This window comes from Harpia harpyja, chromosome Z, assembly GCF_026419915.1.
Source record: "Harpia harpyja isolate bHarHar1 chromosome Z, bHarHar1 primary haplotype, whole genome shotgun sequence".
NCBI lineage: Eukaryota > Metazoa > Chordata > Aves > Accipitriformes > Accipitridae > Harpia > Harpia harpyja.
Window position 1 is genome coordinate 78,185,770 of NC_068969.1, and position 14,479 is coordinate 78,200,248.

Consider the following 14,479-nt stretch of genomic DNA (forward strand, 5'->3'; position numbering starts at 1 on the left):
CAGTGGATTTGCTGAACTGGTGTGGATATCTATGGCAGCAGAAGCCATGGCAAACCCTTGACTGAATCAACACTTTTAGAATTACACTGGTATTTTTGACATTTTAATTTGACCCTGTGGGAGAGATTTGTCTTCCTAAGAAGTCACTTAGTAAATGATTTAAGGCCATCTTAAATTAGCACGTGCAGATGTCTGAAGGACTTAAATGATTTATGATAAGAGTTGTAGGACTAGCCCAAGGAAAGAAAAAAAATTATCAGAAATTTCTACAGTTTTTTTTTTAATATATATATCATCATTGCTATAGTAGTATAAACATAAAACCCAAGATATTTCAACTGCCAGATGTTAGACTCCAAAGCTAATTAAGTTTAGAGAGCTTAAAGTTTTATCCCTTAGTGGATACTGGACTTAGCATCAGCCTTTAAGTTTATTAAGAAGATGCAATTTTAGGCCTAAGTTAGGTGGAGTTGTGACATACCAGTTTGTGTTCAGAGTGATATTAATACTAATCCTCATGGTGTATTGAAATTCTAGATAATTACACTGTCCCAAGACTAGATATACTAACATTGTGTGTAATAGTGTAAGCAGAGCTTTAGGTACTGTACCAAGCAGACCTATCAATTAGAGGTCTTTTTTAAAATTGTGTTGCCTTGTAGCTCTTGAGTTGTTACGAGGCGAGTTGTGTGACCTGTGGCTATAAATGATAAAATACCTTGTATAAACAAAAGAGTTGCTTTTAAGCTGGTGCCGTAAAGATTTTTCCTCACTTTTCCAAGGCTGAGTTACTTCAGAAACTGAACCAGAGCGTCTGAGCTGTTAGCACACTTCCGATCTGAGAAAGGGAAAAATCCCCAACTGCTTGAGACACACTTTGCCTACGACAGCTGGGGCTAGTGCTGCTGGAAGCCACAAGGCAGGAGCCCAGGTTCCCTGGAACTTGTTCTCAGCGCTGCCACAAATCTGCTGTGTGATTTTCATCCTGTAATTTTGAACTGCTCTGTGGTCTGCTGTAGTACAGCATGCAAGAGGGGATGTTGGGCAGAGGCCATGGCCACGTTCGCTCAGCAGTTGCTACAGTCACACCTATGAATAGAAAACCTGCTGAGACTTTCCCAAGGAGAGAAAATGTGGGTCTTTTTGCCTTTCATTATTCCCTGCCTTTCCAGTGGGACATGAGTCCTGGCTAGCAGCAGACACACTCCAGAATTTCAGTGTGATGCTTGTCCTTCCTAGCAGCTATGGCTGCTAATAAACTGCCTTGGGACAGAGACTATGTATCTCCACTGTTAGCTGGGCTGTGCTCTTTTCCCAACTTACTCCTCTACAGTCTTGCTCCCAAAGCAGGAAGAAGACTTTGCTGCCATGCACGGTTGTAGGGTGATAGGTATTGATATTTGTGAAGAGCTCTGCGGGTGGGAAGGGTGTAGAGGAAAGGCAAAGGGTGTTTCAGATATGTTAAAATGAACAGCTGTAGATCATTGTACCTTGTGGAAGTATGGCTATAGTGCTACAATGGATTACTTGTATGTAGCAAAGTAGGTGGAAACTGCTGAATTCATATCAGGACTGACTGGCTTCTCTGTGGCTATGAGGTGGAAAAATGTGCATTGAATTTCAGCTTTGTTCCATGGGTGAGACTGCGGTGGCTTGCCCTGCTGTTGTGCAAGATGTGTTTCTTTGGGCTTAAGTGTCAATTTCAAGCATTCTCTGCTGCCTTCTTTCCTCCTCTGGTTTTCTTTTCTCTCCCCAGTCTGTCCTAACATCTGGTTTTTTATCTTGCATTTTTCAGAATGTGTAGCATAATTATGACAACTGCTTTGATTGTGGATTGTCATTGACCCTTGCTGAAGAAGCACTTTGTCAGTCAGCAAGAATGCATCACTAGCATTGCTGGATTCATTGACTTTTTATCCAACTTTAGACAGCTACAGTTTGTGAAATGGTATCTGCAATAATTTTCCATGCTTTTGACCTATGTCAACAGCTACTTTACCCAACTGTCTTCATCTGTTTTTATGGTGCAAACTGGCTGCTGCTACTGTGAGTCAGAGAATACTGATAGGTTAGGAAAATAGCCTGGTGCTTAATTATAATTTAAAACCCCACAAAATTCTTCTTAAGCTGAATAGTCCAACTTTTGGGGGTCTCACTTTTGTGACTCTGCACTTGGACATCAGGAGGTGTGCCAACAGTCTTAGTCACCCCCTCCTCCATTCCTGAGTAATGGCTTGGGTCTCAGTTGTTCAGTAACCAGGATATGACCCTTGGGTATTGGTATATCCTCCCACACACTTTAATCTAAAATTTATTGACTTTTTGTTTTCATTACAATGTGAAATGCAAAAAGAGAGTGTTGTCAAATGATGTACTTAAGTAGAGCTTGTGTCACAGAAAATTTCATGATGGGACAACTAAGGTTTTGTTAGAATCACAGAATCACAGAATGGTTTGGGTTGGAAAGGACCTTAAAGATCATCTAGTTCCGACACCCCTCCCATGGGCAGGGACACCTTCCACTAGACTACATTGCTGAAAGCCTCATCCAACCCGGCCTTGAACACTTCCAGGGATGGGTCATCCACACCCTCTCTGGGCAACTTGTTCCAGTGCCTCACCACCCTCACAGTAAAGAACTTCTTCCTGACATCTAATCTAAATCTACCCTCTTTCAGTTTAAAGCCATCACCCCTTGTCCTATCAGTACATGCCCTTGTAAAAAGTCCCTCTCCAGATTTCTTGTAGGCCCCCTTTAGGTACTGGAGGGTCACTATAAGGTCTCCCTGGAGCCTTCTCTTCTCCAGGCTGAACAGCCCCAACTCTCTGAGCCTGTCCTCATAGGGGAGGTGCTCCAGACCCCTGATCATCTTCATGGCCCTTCTCTGGCCCCACTCAAGCAGGTCCATGTCTTTCTTACGCTGGGTACCCCAGAGTTGGATGCAGTACTCCAGGTGGGGTCTCATAAGAGTGGAATAGAGGGGGAGAATCACCTCCCTCGACATGATAGCCACACTTCTTTTGACACAGCCCAGGATACAGTTTGCTTTCTGGGCTGTGAGCACACATTGCTGGCCCATGTTCAGTTTTTCATCCACTAATACCCCCAAGTCCTTCTCTGCAGGGCTGCTCTCAACCCATTCTCTGCCTAGCCTGTATTTGTGCTTGGGATTGCCCTGACCCATCCGCAGGACCTTGCACTTGGCCTTGTTGAACTTCATGATGTTTGCACGGGGCCACCTCTCAAGCCTGTCAAGGTCCCTATGGATGATATCCCTTCCCTCTAGACTAGGAACTGTAACAATTTTCCTCCTATGGCCTTTCTGGGCCAAGCACAGTCTCATATTCTATCTGAGAGTGCCAGCCTCACTCCTGTCCTTTTCCAGCTGGGTCTGTCAGAACTCACATGTATGTGTGTGTTGAGGGTCTTTAGGCAAGTGACAAATGAAATGTGCCAGATGCAGCATGAGACCGTCCCCACAGAGAGGAAGGATGCTCGCCCAGAGCAATTTCTCTGTAGGCAAACTCCAAGTAAAAGTGCTGCAATGCTGTCCAGTGCCAGATTTCCACATGATGAGTGTTGCCCCTTTTGCAGATCTGTCCTAGCTCCATACAGATTCACTGATTGCTTGGCGATACTTCCATGTCCCCTATCTGAGTTTTCTCTCTCTTTTTCTCTTTAATCTGTAGAGTCCCTGGAGCACCTGCTTTCTTTTTATCTGAGCAGGAATTTCTAATTTATTCTTACAGGTGTAGGACAGATTGAGGTAAATGATGGCAGTACAAGGGATAAAGCCATGATTACATTTGGGAGTGGCACCTTCATCAACTCGTCTTCACAGACTGAAGACCCCACAACTTCATGTTTAATTCTGCAACATAAAAATCATAGATTCTGGTATGAAATGTATAACCTACTTCAGGGTTAGGGTGGGGTTTTTCCCCGTGCATGTTTTCCTCAAAATGGAAAGATTGTACCTTCAGCTTGCCTGTAACTTATGCTTTATAGTAATGGCATTTTTACATACTGGACCTGACACATTTTTAATCAATTTGAAAATATCTATTCAAGCAGACCCTCTGATGATCTATTTGAAAAAGTACTCTTTCACAAGAGTGTCTGGTGCTTGTATGTTAAAAATCACACTGCTTTGATAAAATGGTGGATTTTTTTCAGCATCTTAATTCTTTTTCCATTTTTCAAACTTTTTTTTCAGTTTATTACACTGGAGGAAGTCTTATTGCAGCATACTTACATGGGGCTCCTTTCCCAAGAATTCTATTGAATCAATGAGAGTGAAAATGGTAGAAAGTATTGTTTCACACAGAGATAACTTTTCATTATAATTTTTAGCACTTAAAGAGAATAAAAGAGTGGTATGTTTGAATTAGCTCAGAGTAGCTTTTATGCCATAGCACTGTTCCATGCAGGTCTGTGAAGAAGAGCTGCATCGTGCACAGAACAACCCTGTGAGTGCTGAAGTGAGGAGACTGGAAATGGTGATTTTTTTTAAATAGTTTGGTCTCCAATCTGGCTTGGCTTTGATTTCTAGACATTCAGGAAATGGAACTTTCGAAGCTGAAGTCAATGGGAAAATGTGCACTGTTCCCCCTCAGTAAGTGTGACTTTATGGAAACGTTAAAATGCACCTCATTGTTTGCATAGAGTCTCCTTTTGGCAAGAAATGGGAATCTGTATAATCAATTACACCAGAGATTTTCCTTCAAGACCTTTGGGTTAGAAAGTGTGGACACTTTTTAAAAGAAAATATTTTTATACAAATGAGCTCTTTTAATACAGAATCAAACAAATCCAAGATACAGCAGGCATTTGACAGTGACGTGTGGATGACTACCCATAAAATAATCAAGGGAAATATATGTCAGAATACTAAAATAACTGCTGAGTCTTGACCTTGTGTTCATTAATGTAACTCAGTGATTGTACAATGTAATTTAAACTGGCAATTTTTTTGTTCACTTATTAGAGAAAAACCCCAAACCCTATGGTTCAGTGGAGTAAGCTATTCTATTTATATAGCAGTGATATTTTCTGTAAACCAGATTTTATGCACTGACTTCTCAGATGAGAAAATTGTCTTCCTGTGATTTTTTAAATTATGTTCTTGATGGCTGTATCAGTACATCCTCAAAATAAAGACAATTAATAAGCAGATCTCAGCATAAGGTGTTTGCTAAAAATCTTCCAGACAAGGCTATAATCAGGGCTGTGATCAGGCATGTTGTGATGGTTTAGGTTACTCCGTCTAGTATCCTGTACTGTCTCCCTCATAGCAGTGCGCAGTCACTGACGGGGAATGGTAATTTTGACTTCTTCCTTTCACTGATGTGGATATCTGTAGTGCACAAAGTGAGTCCTCGTATTTTACACTGGGTTTGTCTAGTTTGGAGAAAAGGAGGCTGAGGGGTGTCCTCATTGCTCTCTGCAGCTTCCTGAGGAGGTGACATGGAATGGGAGGTGCTGATCTCTTCTCCCTGGGATCCAGTGATAGGACGCGTGGGAATGGTTCAAAGCTGCACCAGGGGAGGTTTTGGCTGGACATTAGGAAGCATTTCTTTACCGAGAGGGTGGTCAAACACTGGAACAGGCTTCCTAGAGAGGTGGTTGATGCCCCATGGCTGTCCGTGTTTAAGAGGCATTTGAACAATGCCCTTAACAACATGCTTTAACTTGGTCAGCCCTGAATTGGTCAGGCAGTTGGACTAGATGGTTGTTGTAGGTTTCTTCCAACTGAAATGTTCTGTTCTGTTCTGTGCTATTCCATTCCATTTCATCATTAGAGAGCTACCTGCAGTATCTTCCTATACACATACTCAGGCAAACATGCCATTTACCCTGCCCTGAATTTGTATGAAATCAAATGGCTGTTTTACTTACAGTAATTTTATGCATACATAAAATTGTCATTAGGTCTTATGGGAAGACAAGAAATTATGTTTCTTTTTCTGGCTTTGGATCTGATCATGCAATCTGCACAGCCCTTCTGCAAAATTACTCTTTCATGTTTTCCCTAACTTTGCTAGGAGCTGAGGAAATAGGAATTATGGACAACATCTAGCATGTAATAGGGGCAGGCCCTGCAACAGATACATAATCTGAAGTACAGTCACTTACTTTTTTGTTAAAAGGAAGTAGATAAGATAGATACACAAAAATATTTATCCATACCTCACTAAAATCTAACCATCTACTATACTACAGGCTCGCAGATTAACTCAGATGGTATCAGCTCTTGTACAAATATATGCATGTACACAAATACCCACATATATACAAAATTCTTTATGTGTCAGATTATTGTTCCAATAAACTGGAATTGTGCAGTGAGACAGTGTTTATGACTGTTTGGACTAAATAACTGTCTGATACGTGTTCTCAATAATGTTGTCTGGAGTAAAGGAAACAGAGAAAAGGAATTAATTGGGCTTTTTTTTGAGTCATCAATATATGCATGTATCAGTCTCCAGAAGAACTATGCTGCCTTTATGTTTCAATCTCTTTGATGGTCAGCAGATATTTGCAGCTGAATAGGCAGTAAATAAATGGAGACAACATATTTTCACAGTGAATAGTAAAGAGTTCTGCAATATGTCTTGTCAAGAAAACTGCTTTCATTTATCTATACAGAAATGGTATTAGGTTGTTGAAGTTCTGCTTGAACTTGTGTGTTGCGCAGGCTCCTGGAATATTTTACACTCTTCTGGCTCCATTTGCAAAAGAAAGTGTTTTTTCAAAAACTTCTCACAGTTGCTAATGGTAGTTCTTATAGGAGCCTGGATGCACAGTAGTCCCTAATGCCAAACTAGATGCCCTAGGTCTCTGATTTACAGCTCCTCTAGGCAATAGTAGTGTTGGTGACTACCTTCTTCCATTAATGTTCATGCATCTAAATCAGTGGTAGAAAGTTTAATCCTCTTCTGCCGAGTCTATCTCATTGTTTTTTTCTTTGTGGACACTTTTACAACACTATCACGTCCTCAGATTGTGTTGGTGGTAGGCATTTGTAACTCCTCCTTGCAGACTCAAGATGTGAATGGGTTTACAGCATAGAAACCTGAGACCCCTCACTCGGTTGAAAATGTGTCTAGCACTGAGACCCAAATCTCGTAATAAGGCTTGGAAGGTGGTTCTGTATAAAGCCCTGAAAACCATGGTTGCTTATTCAGACCTGTTGAAGCTTTTTTGTTATTGTTTGAAAAATACTAGTAATAGAAGAGAGGTCTATGATCTATGTCGATCCAGGCAGCTGCGGAGTCAGAGATCAAATGGAACGTAGGATGCCTCTCAGTTGGCTTCAGATGTGTTGGGAGGTCTGGGCTACCTGCAAGGAAAGAAACTTTGAAGAAAAACAAGCTTCTATTGTGAGGGTCTGGAAAAGAAAGCATATATTAGCAGCAAGTGACAAGGAAGTAAGTTTCATTATAAGTCAGTTATAATCAGCCTTTTTTGTGGAGGAGAGATCTAGTTAAGAGGGTTGTTGATCCTGCTTTAAAGCAGCCATAAGGCTTAGTACATACCAGAGTCCTTTGGCTCACCCTCCTTTGGCCTTTGCCCAGATGCGCTACGTGCTTCTTACAGGCCTCCAGACTTTGTTACATCAAATGGTGCCTAAGATTGATTAGCTGTCTCCTCCTGCTGAAGGGACCTCTGGATCCTGTAAGATCTGAAGGAGGCAGTTCGGTCTCGGCTTCTCGAGAGGGCATCCACCAAGATGCATTTCAGCCTCAGTTTAAAGAGGAGCACAGTAACCAGGAGAGAAAGGCACAGATCAAATTTCTCAGTTCTCTTAAAAGTGGAAAGGGATCTATGATTGATTGTTCCTAGAAGACTTAACAGAGAAATGGGTTTCAGTGTGAACACTACCTGATAGTCTGTATTCTAAACTGCATGATTTCTCCTCTAGAAGAATATTCTTGACCCTGAAGTTAATTCTTGGGAAGGGGAAGAATTCATTTCTTTTTTATAAAGAAAACCATGAAGCCATGCCAACCTCTATAAGGAATGTCCTAGGAATCCGCTCATGCTGAATTCAGGGATGTCTTCCTGTATTTTCATCTGACCAAGAAGTAGAGGCCAGAGCGGTATGGTAGAGGTGGTAGAGGTATGCAGGGTAAGGATCACAAGAAAAATTTCTGTTAATGTCAATGGATCTATGTCTGTCTAAGGATTTGAAGCTGAGTTGTGGATGCACAGTAAAGAGATCAGCCTGCTAAGGGAAAACATTAATACCATCTCTGACAAGTAACAAAGAAATACGTGAGCTGAAAGTAAATTTCTTTTATATATTTCTGTGTCTGTGTGCATACACAGATATTCATAAACAGCACAAATAAAAGGTGCAGAGTTGGCTGCTGGTAGGAAATGGCTGTCTTGCTTGGAGAGAGGTAAATTGAATTTTTATAGTTATATCCCATGAAACAATTCAGCAGAAATATGAGCTGCCAGGAAGCTAGGTGTGTGTAAATATAACTTGGGTTTCTCTGTGGATAGTTTATATTATTTTAATTTATAGAAACTAGGTCCCATTTAGAATAGCTTATGCAGAAATAACTGCAGAGTCCTGTCTGCTCTAAGGTTGATGTCACTTTTGGCATTGCCCTTTCTGGATGTGTCATGAATCTTTGAAGAGGTGTCAGACAGACAACAGAATTAGATTTTTAACCCTTATATTTATTTTCCTGTTTCAAGCTCTTTTGTTGTTGTTGTTGTAATTTGACCTGTTGCTCAGTACCCAGCTGTTTCTCCTGGGGGAGAACTTAGTATAAAACAAAGTTCCAGAGTACCTGGCTGAAAGAATCTTGACAAAGAGTCACTTTGCTAAAAATAATTTGTTTTTTTCACTCCAAGTGGTGAAGGTTATTTAGATATTGGTTAAGCAAAATGTTTGAATATTTTTCTGAATGTTTTTACTTTCAGGAACAGACTTAAATAAAAATTAAGAAAAAGAAACCAAACCACCACCCCCGATCAGAAATTTAATTAATTTCTCATTGTAATATACTGCTATATATTGTAAAAGTAATTGGTTTTTTAAATTCGAAAGAGGCACTAGTCTAATAATGAAAAATAATAAAATAATAGCATTCAAAGGATGATGGCCAATGAAGTCCTTCTAGCAGGGGTTTTAAGTAGTTGTTCAGGGAGATTTGTAGCACTAAATTGGACATATTCCTTAGTGAACAGTATGCCAAGGTGAGCTGTGCGTTCCCACTGCCAAAATGAACTTTTAACATGAAATATGTCTTGGACTATGGTAATGGGAAACTTCCCAAGATTTCACACATTTCTTGATAATCTCCATGGAACCCTAACACTTTCCATATGTTTTCCTGGTTGGCAGGTGGAGTGGATACAACAGCAGGTGGTTAAAAGAAGGATAAAGAGGGATTATAAACCTGGTGGTACCCAATCCACTTATTTCAATGATCCCAAGTGGCCAAGCATGTGGTACATGGTAAGTACATACAGGGTCATTGGCTCTGTTTCATGCTAGCGTTTAGGTGTCTGCTGTGATATTTTGAAAAGGGGCAGAATAGTATGTTCAGAAAAAGCAAATTTTGGTTTTTTTATGTAACTAATGAAGGTCTGTAAACGCCTTAGAAGTATTATAAAGAATTCCCTGTGAGCCCTGCAATAGGAAACATTTATTAATGCATTCATTCATGAATGCTTCCTATTGCAAAATGTCTTGGGAATTACTTATTAGAGGATAAACTTTCAGCAATGAGAATGGAAAGAACTTAGCCACAATCTGTGAGAGCAGTGAAACCTCTTGTTTTCAATGTTCTCCATTCACTGTTTCCAACATCAGTGTGATGTAAATGTCTTGTGTCCTGAAACAGGAGGAAAGATCCACTAACACTGACTGTTCAATGTTATAATTACACTCTTTTTAGTAATGAACAATTGCATTGTTGAAATAGATGGATTGTTTCTACTCTTTCCTGTCTGACATGAGTTGCATGTTTCCTGAGCAAAAATTTTTTTTTTTTTTTTTTTTGACTGATAGTCACACCTAAAGCCTGCAGTGAAACTTTTCTTTTCATGGTTTTTTTAAAAATATACGCATTTTGCCTAGGAAAGTGGAAATCATAGAATCTTAGAATAGTTTGTGTTGGACAGGACCTCTAAATGTCATCAGGTCCAACCCCCCTGCAATGAGCAGGGACATCTTCAACTCAGACAGGTTACTCAGAGCCCTGTCCATCCTGACCTTGAATGTTTCCAGGGATGGGGCATCTGTTCCAGAATTTAACCACGCTCATTGTAAAAAATGTCTTCCTTATATCTAGTCTGAATGTACCCTCTTTTCGTTTAAAATTATTACCCCTTGTCCTATCACAACAGGCCCTACTAAAAAGTCTGTCCCCATCTTTCTTATAAGCTCCCTTTAGGTACTGAAATACCGCTATAAGTTCTCCCTTGGAGTCTTCTCTTCTCCAGGCTGAACAACCCCAACTCTCTGAGCCTGTCCTCATAGGAGAGGCATTCCAGCCCTCTGATCATTTTTGTGGCCCTCCTCTGGGACCTGCTCCAACACGTCCATGTCTTTCCTGTGCTGAGGACTCCAGAGCTGAACACAGTACTCCAGAGCTCAGTAGAGGGGGAGAATCACCTCCCTCGACATGCTGGCCATGCTTCTTTTGATGCAGCCCAGGATATGGTTGGTTTTCTGGGCTGCAAGTGCACTTTGCAGGCTCATGTCTATTTTTCATCCCCCAGTGAAATGAAAATTTGTATTTATTAGGCAATGACTCCAGCTGACATGTCTCCATTTTGGCTGATAAAAGACTTGCTCTCTTTCTCTACTGTCCTGTTGATGTAGTTCTAAATCCCTACACGTTGTTTTCTCACTACGTCACCTATGTTGCTGACAGTGAGACACTCAGAAGGTTTTATAACTTGATAGATTGAATTGCTTCAGATAGGGAAGAGAATATGCCTTTCTGGCAGCAATATGTAAGATAACTTTCCTGTAAGTAGATACTCTCTTTTCAGGTACTTTGTTACTTCCAAAGCATTAATTTAGTATTTCAGGTGAATGAACAAGATTGTCCTAACACAGCTTTAAAAATATTTTTAAGTTTTTATTCATTTCATTTTGGCTTGTGATTCATTGTTGCATACATTGAAAAACAAAAAAATGTCATAGGTAATTTGCAACTAACAGTAAACAGTTGCTGTTAGTAAACTCAGTCAGAAGTCCTTATCTTCATGGATATATCATATGAGCATGTTGTCAGTCAGAAAGTCTAGTACCTTTGCTATTCAGTTTCCTGAATTCTTGTATTTTAATGACAGGCTAAGTAATAACTTTACTTCCAAAATTCCTCTTATTTTCATTAAAGAACTGTACTACTGAGTTTTCTTTTCGAATGGAAAAATTGTTCCATATTACTCTTTCTGAGCTATTGGAGATCTATGTCTTTCAGGCAGTAACTCTTCTCACAGTAGAAATCTATTTCATTTCTGTTTAATCAGAGTACTGGGTTGATGTAGCTAAGGGTTTTTTTACCTGTTCATTGTCCACTTTCCAAACAGCTTTTATCCATAATGTAGCTCTTTTCAGTTGTTTGTGAAAGCTGTATTATTTTGGGTCATGCGATCATGGCAGGTCTTTTTCCCAGTTTATTGAAACGTGTACTTCTCTGTCTCCTCTAATATGTATGTTTATTCAGTCTGCCTATCCTATAAATATGTGCATAAGGTGATAGACAGATTCCAATAAATGGCAGTAGAACGTGATTGTGTCCTGCCAGTTCTCATTTGTAAAAAATTTTTTTCAGCATTTTTAATTGAAATTAAAAACAACTGATTTATCTTTAGGTAGTCTGCTGTTATTGCTACAGACTTTCACCTCTGTGTTAGACTAAAAAGAGGGAGGCCAAATTTCAAGAGAATAATACTAGTCAAGCAAAAGCCCACTATATATTGTGTAGGGTAGCTTATGTAATTTTTCCTTTGTGCTCCTAGATTTATATAGAAGGGTTTTAGTGCCACCATAGCTTTTGGGTGGAACTAGATTAGTGGGGTGTTTTTTAACTGATGATAGATGCTTATAGCAGTTGCCTCTAATTTTGTTCAGGAAGGTAGCAGTCTCCTATTTATAAATCACTTATGTTGCCTAGCCACACTGCTTCACAGCTGCCCCACAATTGCCAGTCTAAACCAGAAAGCACTTTAGGGCAGCAAATGGACTTTACTGTTTGTCTTGTACAACTTTCAGAGTATTGTCATTTCTATACCTGTGGAAGAAAGTCCTCACTTGCAGACCCGTTGGGAAGGGCCTGTTCCTGGCTGGTTGCATCTGCCTCTACTGAAAAACCGTGTGTATTTGCAACATCCTTAGTGGTAGTGGTTTGATGACATTTTGTTGAGAGAGCTCAGTAAAGTATTAGCGAGTACACTATCTCAGCAGAGAGAATAACTAAAAATATGTGAATTGGTTGACTTCAGGACTGACTTGGGTCATTACCAGTGTCGTGGTTTAACTCCAGCCAGCAACTAAACACCACGCAGCCGCTCACTCACTCCCCCCCACCCAGTGGGATGGGGGAGAAAAATCGGGAAAAGAAGCAAAACCCGTGGGTTGAGATAAGAACGGTTTAATAGAACAGAAAAGAAGAAACTAATAATGATAATGATAACACTAATAAAATGACAACAGCAATAATGAAAGGATTGGAATGTACAAATGATGTGCAGTGCAGTTGCTCACCACCCGCTGACCGACACCCAGCCAGTCCCCGAGCCATGAATCCCTGCCCCCCACTTCCCCGTTCCTATACTGGATGGGATGTCACATGGTATGGAATACCCCGTTGGCCAGTTTGGGTCAGGTGCCCTGGCTGTGTCCTGTGCCAACTTCTTGTGCCCCTCCAGCTTTCTCACTGGCTGGGCATGAGAAGCTGAAAAATCCTTGACATTAGTCTAAACACTACTGAGCAACAACTGAAAACATCAGTGTTATCAACATTCTTCGCATACTGAACTCAAAACATAGCACTGTACCAGCTACTAGGAAGACAGTTAACTCTATCCCAGCTGAAACCAGGACAACTGGATATCCTCATATGACTGTATTTGTGATTGTAACCATAGCTACTTTTGTTAATCTTATTTACCCTTGTAAGTTGAAGGGGGAAAAAAGGAATTCAAGGCTAGTTAATGGTTTCAGTCATTGCTATGTCAGAAAGAAGTTTTTACGTTGCTGGCCGCAGACATGTTCTTGAGAAAGTAATAAAGTATTATCATGTACAGGTTTGTGTTTGGATTAATAAGTAACTTCGTTGTGGGTTAAGATTGATACCTTTGGCCGTTGAACTGGCATAATCTCTAACAGGGCCATAAATGTAGCTCAGATTTGTTGACACAAGTCCTTTTATTCAAAGACTTTGTCAAGCAATATCTGATTGATGCTTTTCCTCCCCTAGCTTTTTCTTCACAAGTACCACCCCTTGTAATTTTAATTGTCTGGGCAAGAAATATTACATTTTTATTTGTGTGATATCCATAACAAGGAGTTACAAGGGGGATTCAGGCCTTCTTTCTCCTTTGGGCCATCACAAAGTTTAAAAGTATCTCTCAAGAGCTATTTTGTAAACAAATTAAAAGGTCTTTTTTAATCACTCCATTTTTCTCCATTTACTCTAAACACATTCCTAGAAAGAGCAGAGAGATTAGGAATATAGTTATTTAGCACCTTACGGTTCTTTGAAAGATGAAGGAGACAGAGCTTCCAGAGCCACTCATCACCTGAACAAGTATACTTGTACTTTTGATGACCAAAGGATTATCTACTGAGAATTTACAGCTTCTCATGCTTTCTAGTAACAAGGAAAAGGCAATTTTCTTCTGACTTCTCTCCCTCAAAGCAAGGAAAGTTGGAAAAAAAACCCAACTGCTTTATCATGACCTCTGAATCCTGAGGCATCTGTGCTTAAGAGTAAAATAGAGTATTTTTATAGATGAAGTAACATGTGAAACTTCACCTGTTCAACTGTTATTCAAAACTGACCTACACAATTGGGTGCAGCTTGCTCAGAATGAACTGATATCAAAGAAATAAAATCAAAGGGAAAGATGGTCCCTGGTTAACATCCCTTTCCAAATTTTGAGTCAGGAGAGAGCTAAGTCCTGTATGCCATCCCCAGAGCTCAGCTATCTTTGTATCATCGTGTTCTATCTAATAAGTTTCTTCTCTTTCATTGACATTGACAAAATAACCTGTTTGTCAACTGCATGAACTATATACAATCAGTTTGCATAACTGAAAGAGGTCAAAGTCAACCCTGAAGCCCTGTTGCTATCTGAAACTGTTTTACTTAACTTGTAATAACAACAAACAGTGTCTTTGGAATGACCAAAGGGACTTTGTGCCTAACCAATTTCACTGTACGTGCCAGTTGGTTTAATGAGTTTCCTCATCTTGCCTGCATGGAAAAATGTTCATAAAAA

The 14,479-nt window shown here is 40.1% G+C and overlaps 1 protein-coding gene across 2 annotated transcripts in view; it reads left to right on the top strand.

The window, feature by feature from the left end:
• The window catches only part of PCSK5 (proprotein convertase subtilisin/kexin type 5), a 257,932-nt gene that overhangs the window by 40,593 nt on the left and 202,860 nt on the right, over positions 1 to 14,479 (top strand). For both annotated transcript variants that reach the window (XM_052776735.1, XM_052776736.1), the window contains exon 3: positions 9,363 to 9,476. In XM_052776735.1, coding sequence (XP_052632695.1) covers positions 9,363 to 9,476 — 114 coding nt within the window. The remainder of the gene's footprint in view (positions 1 to 9,362; positions 9,477 to 14,479) is intronic.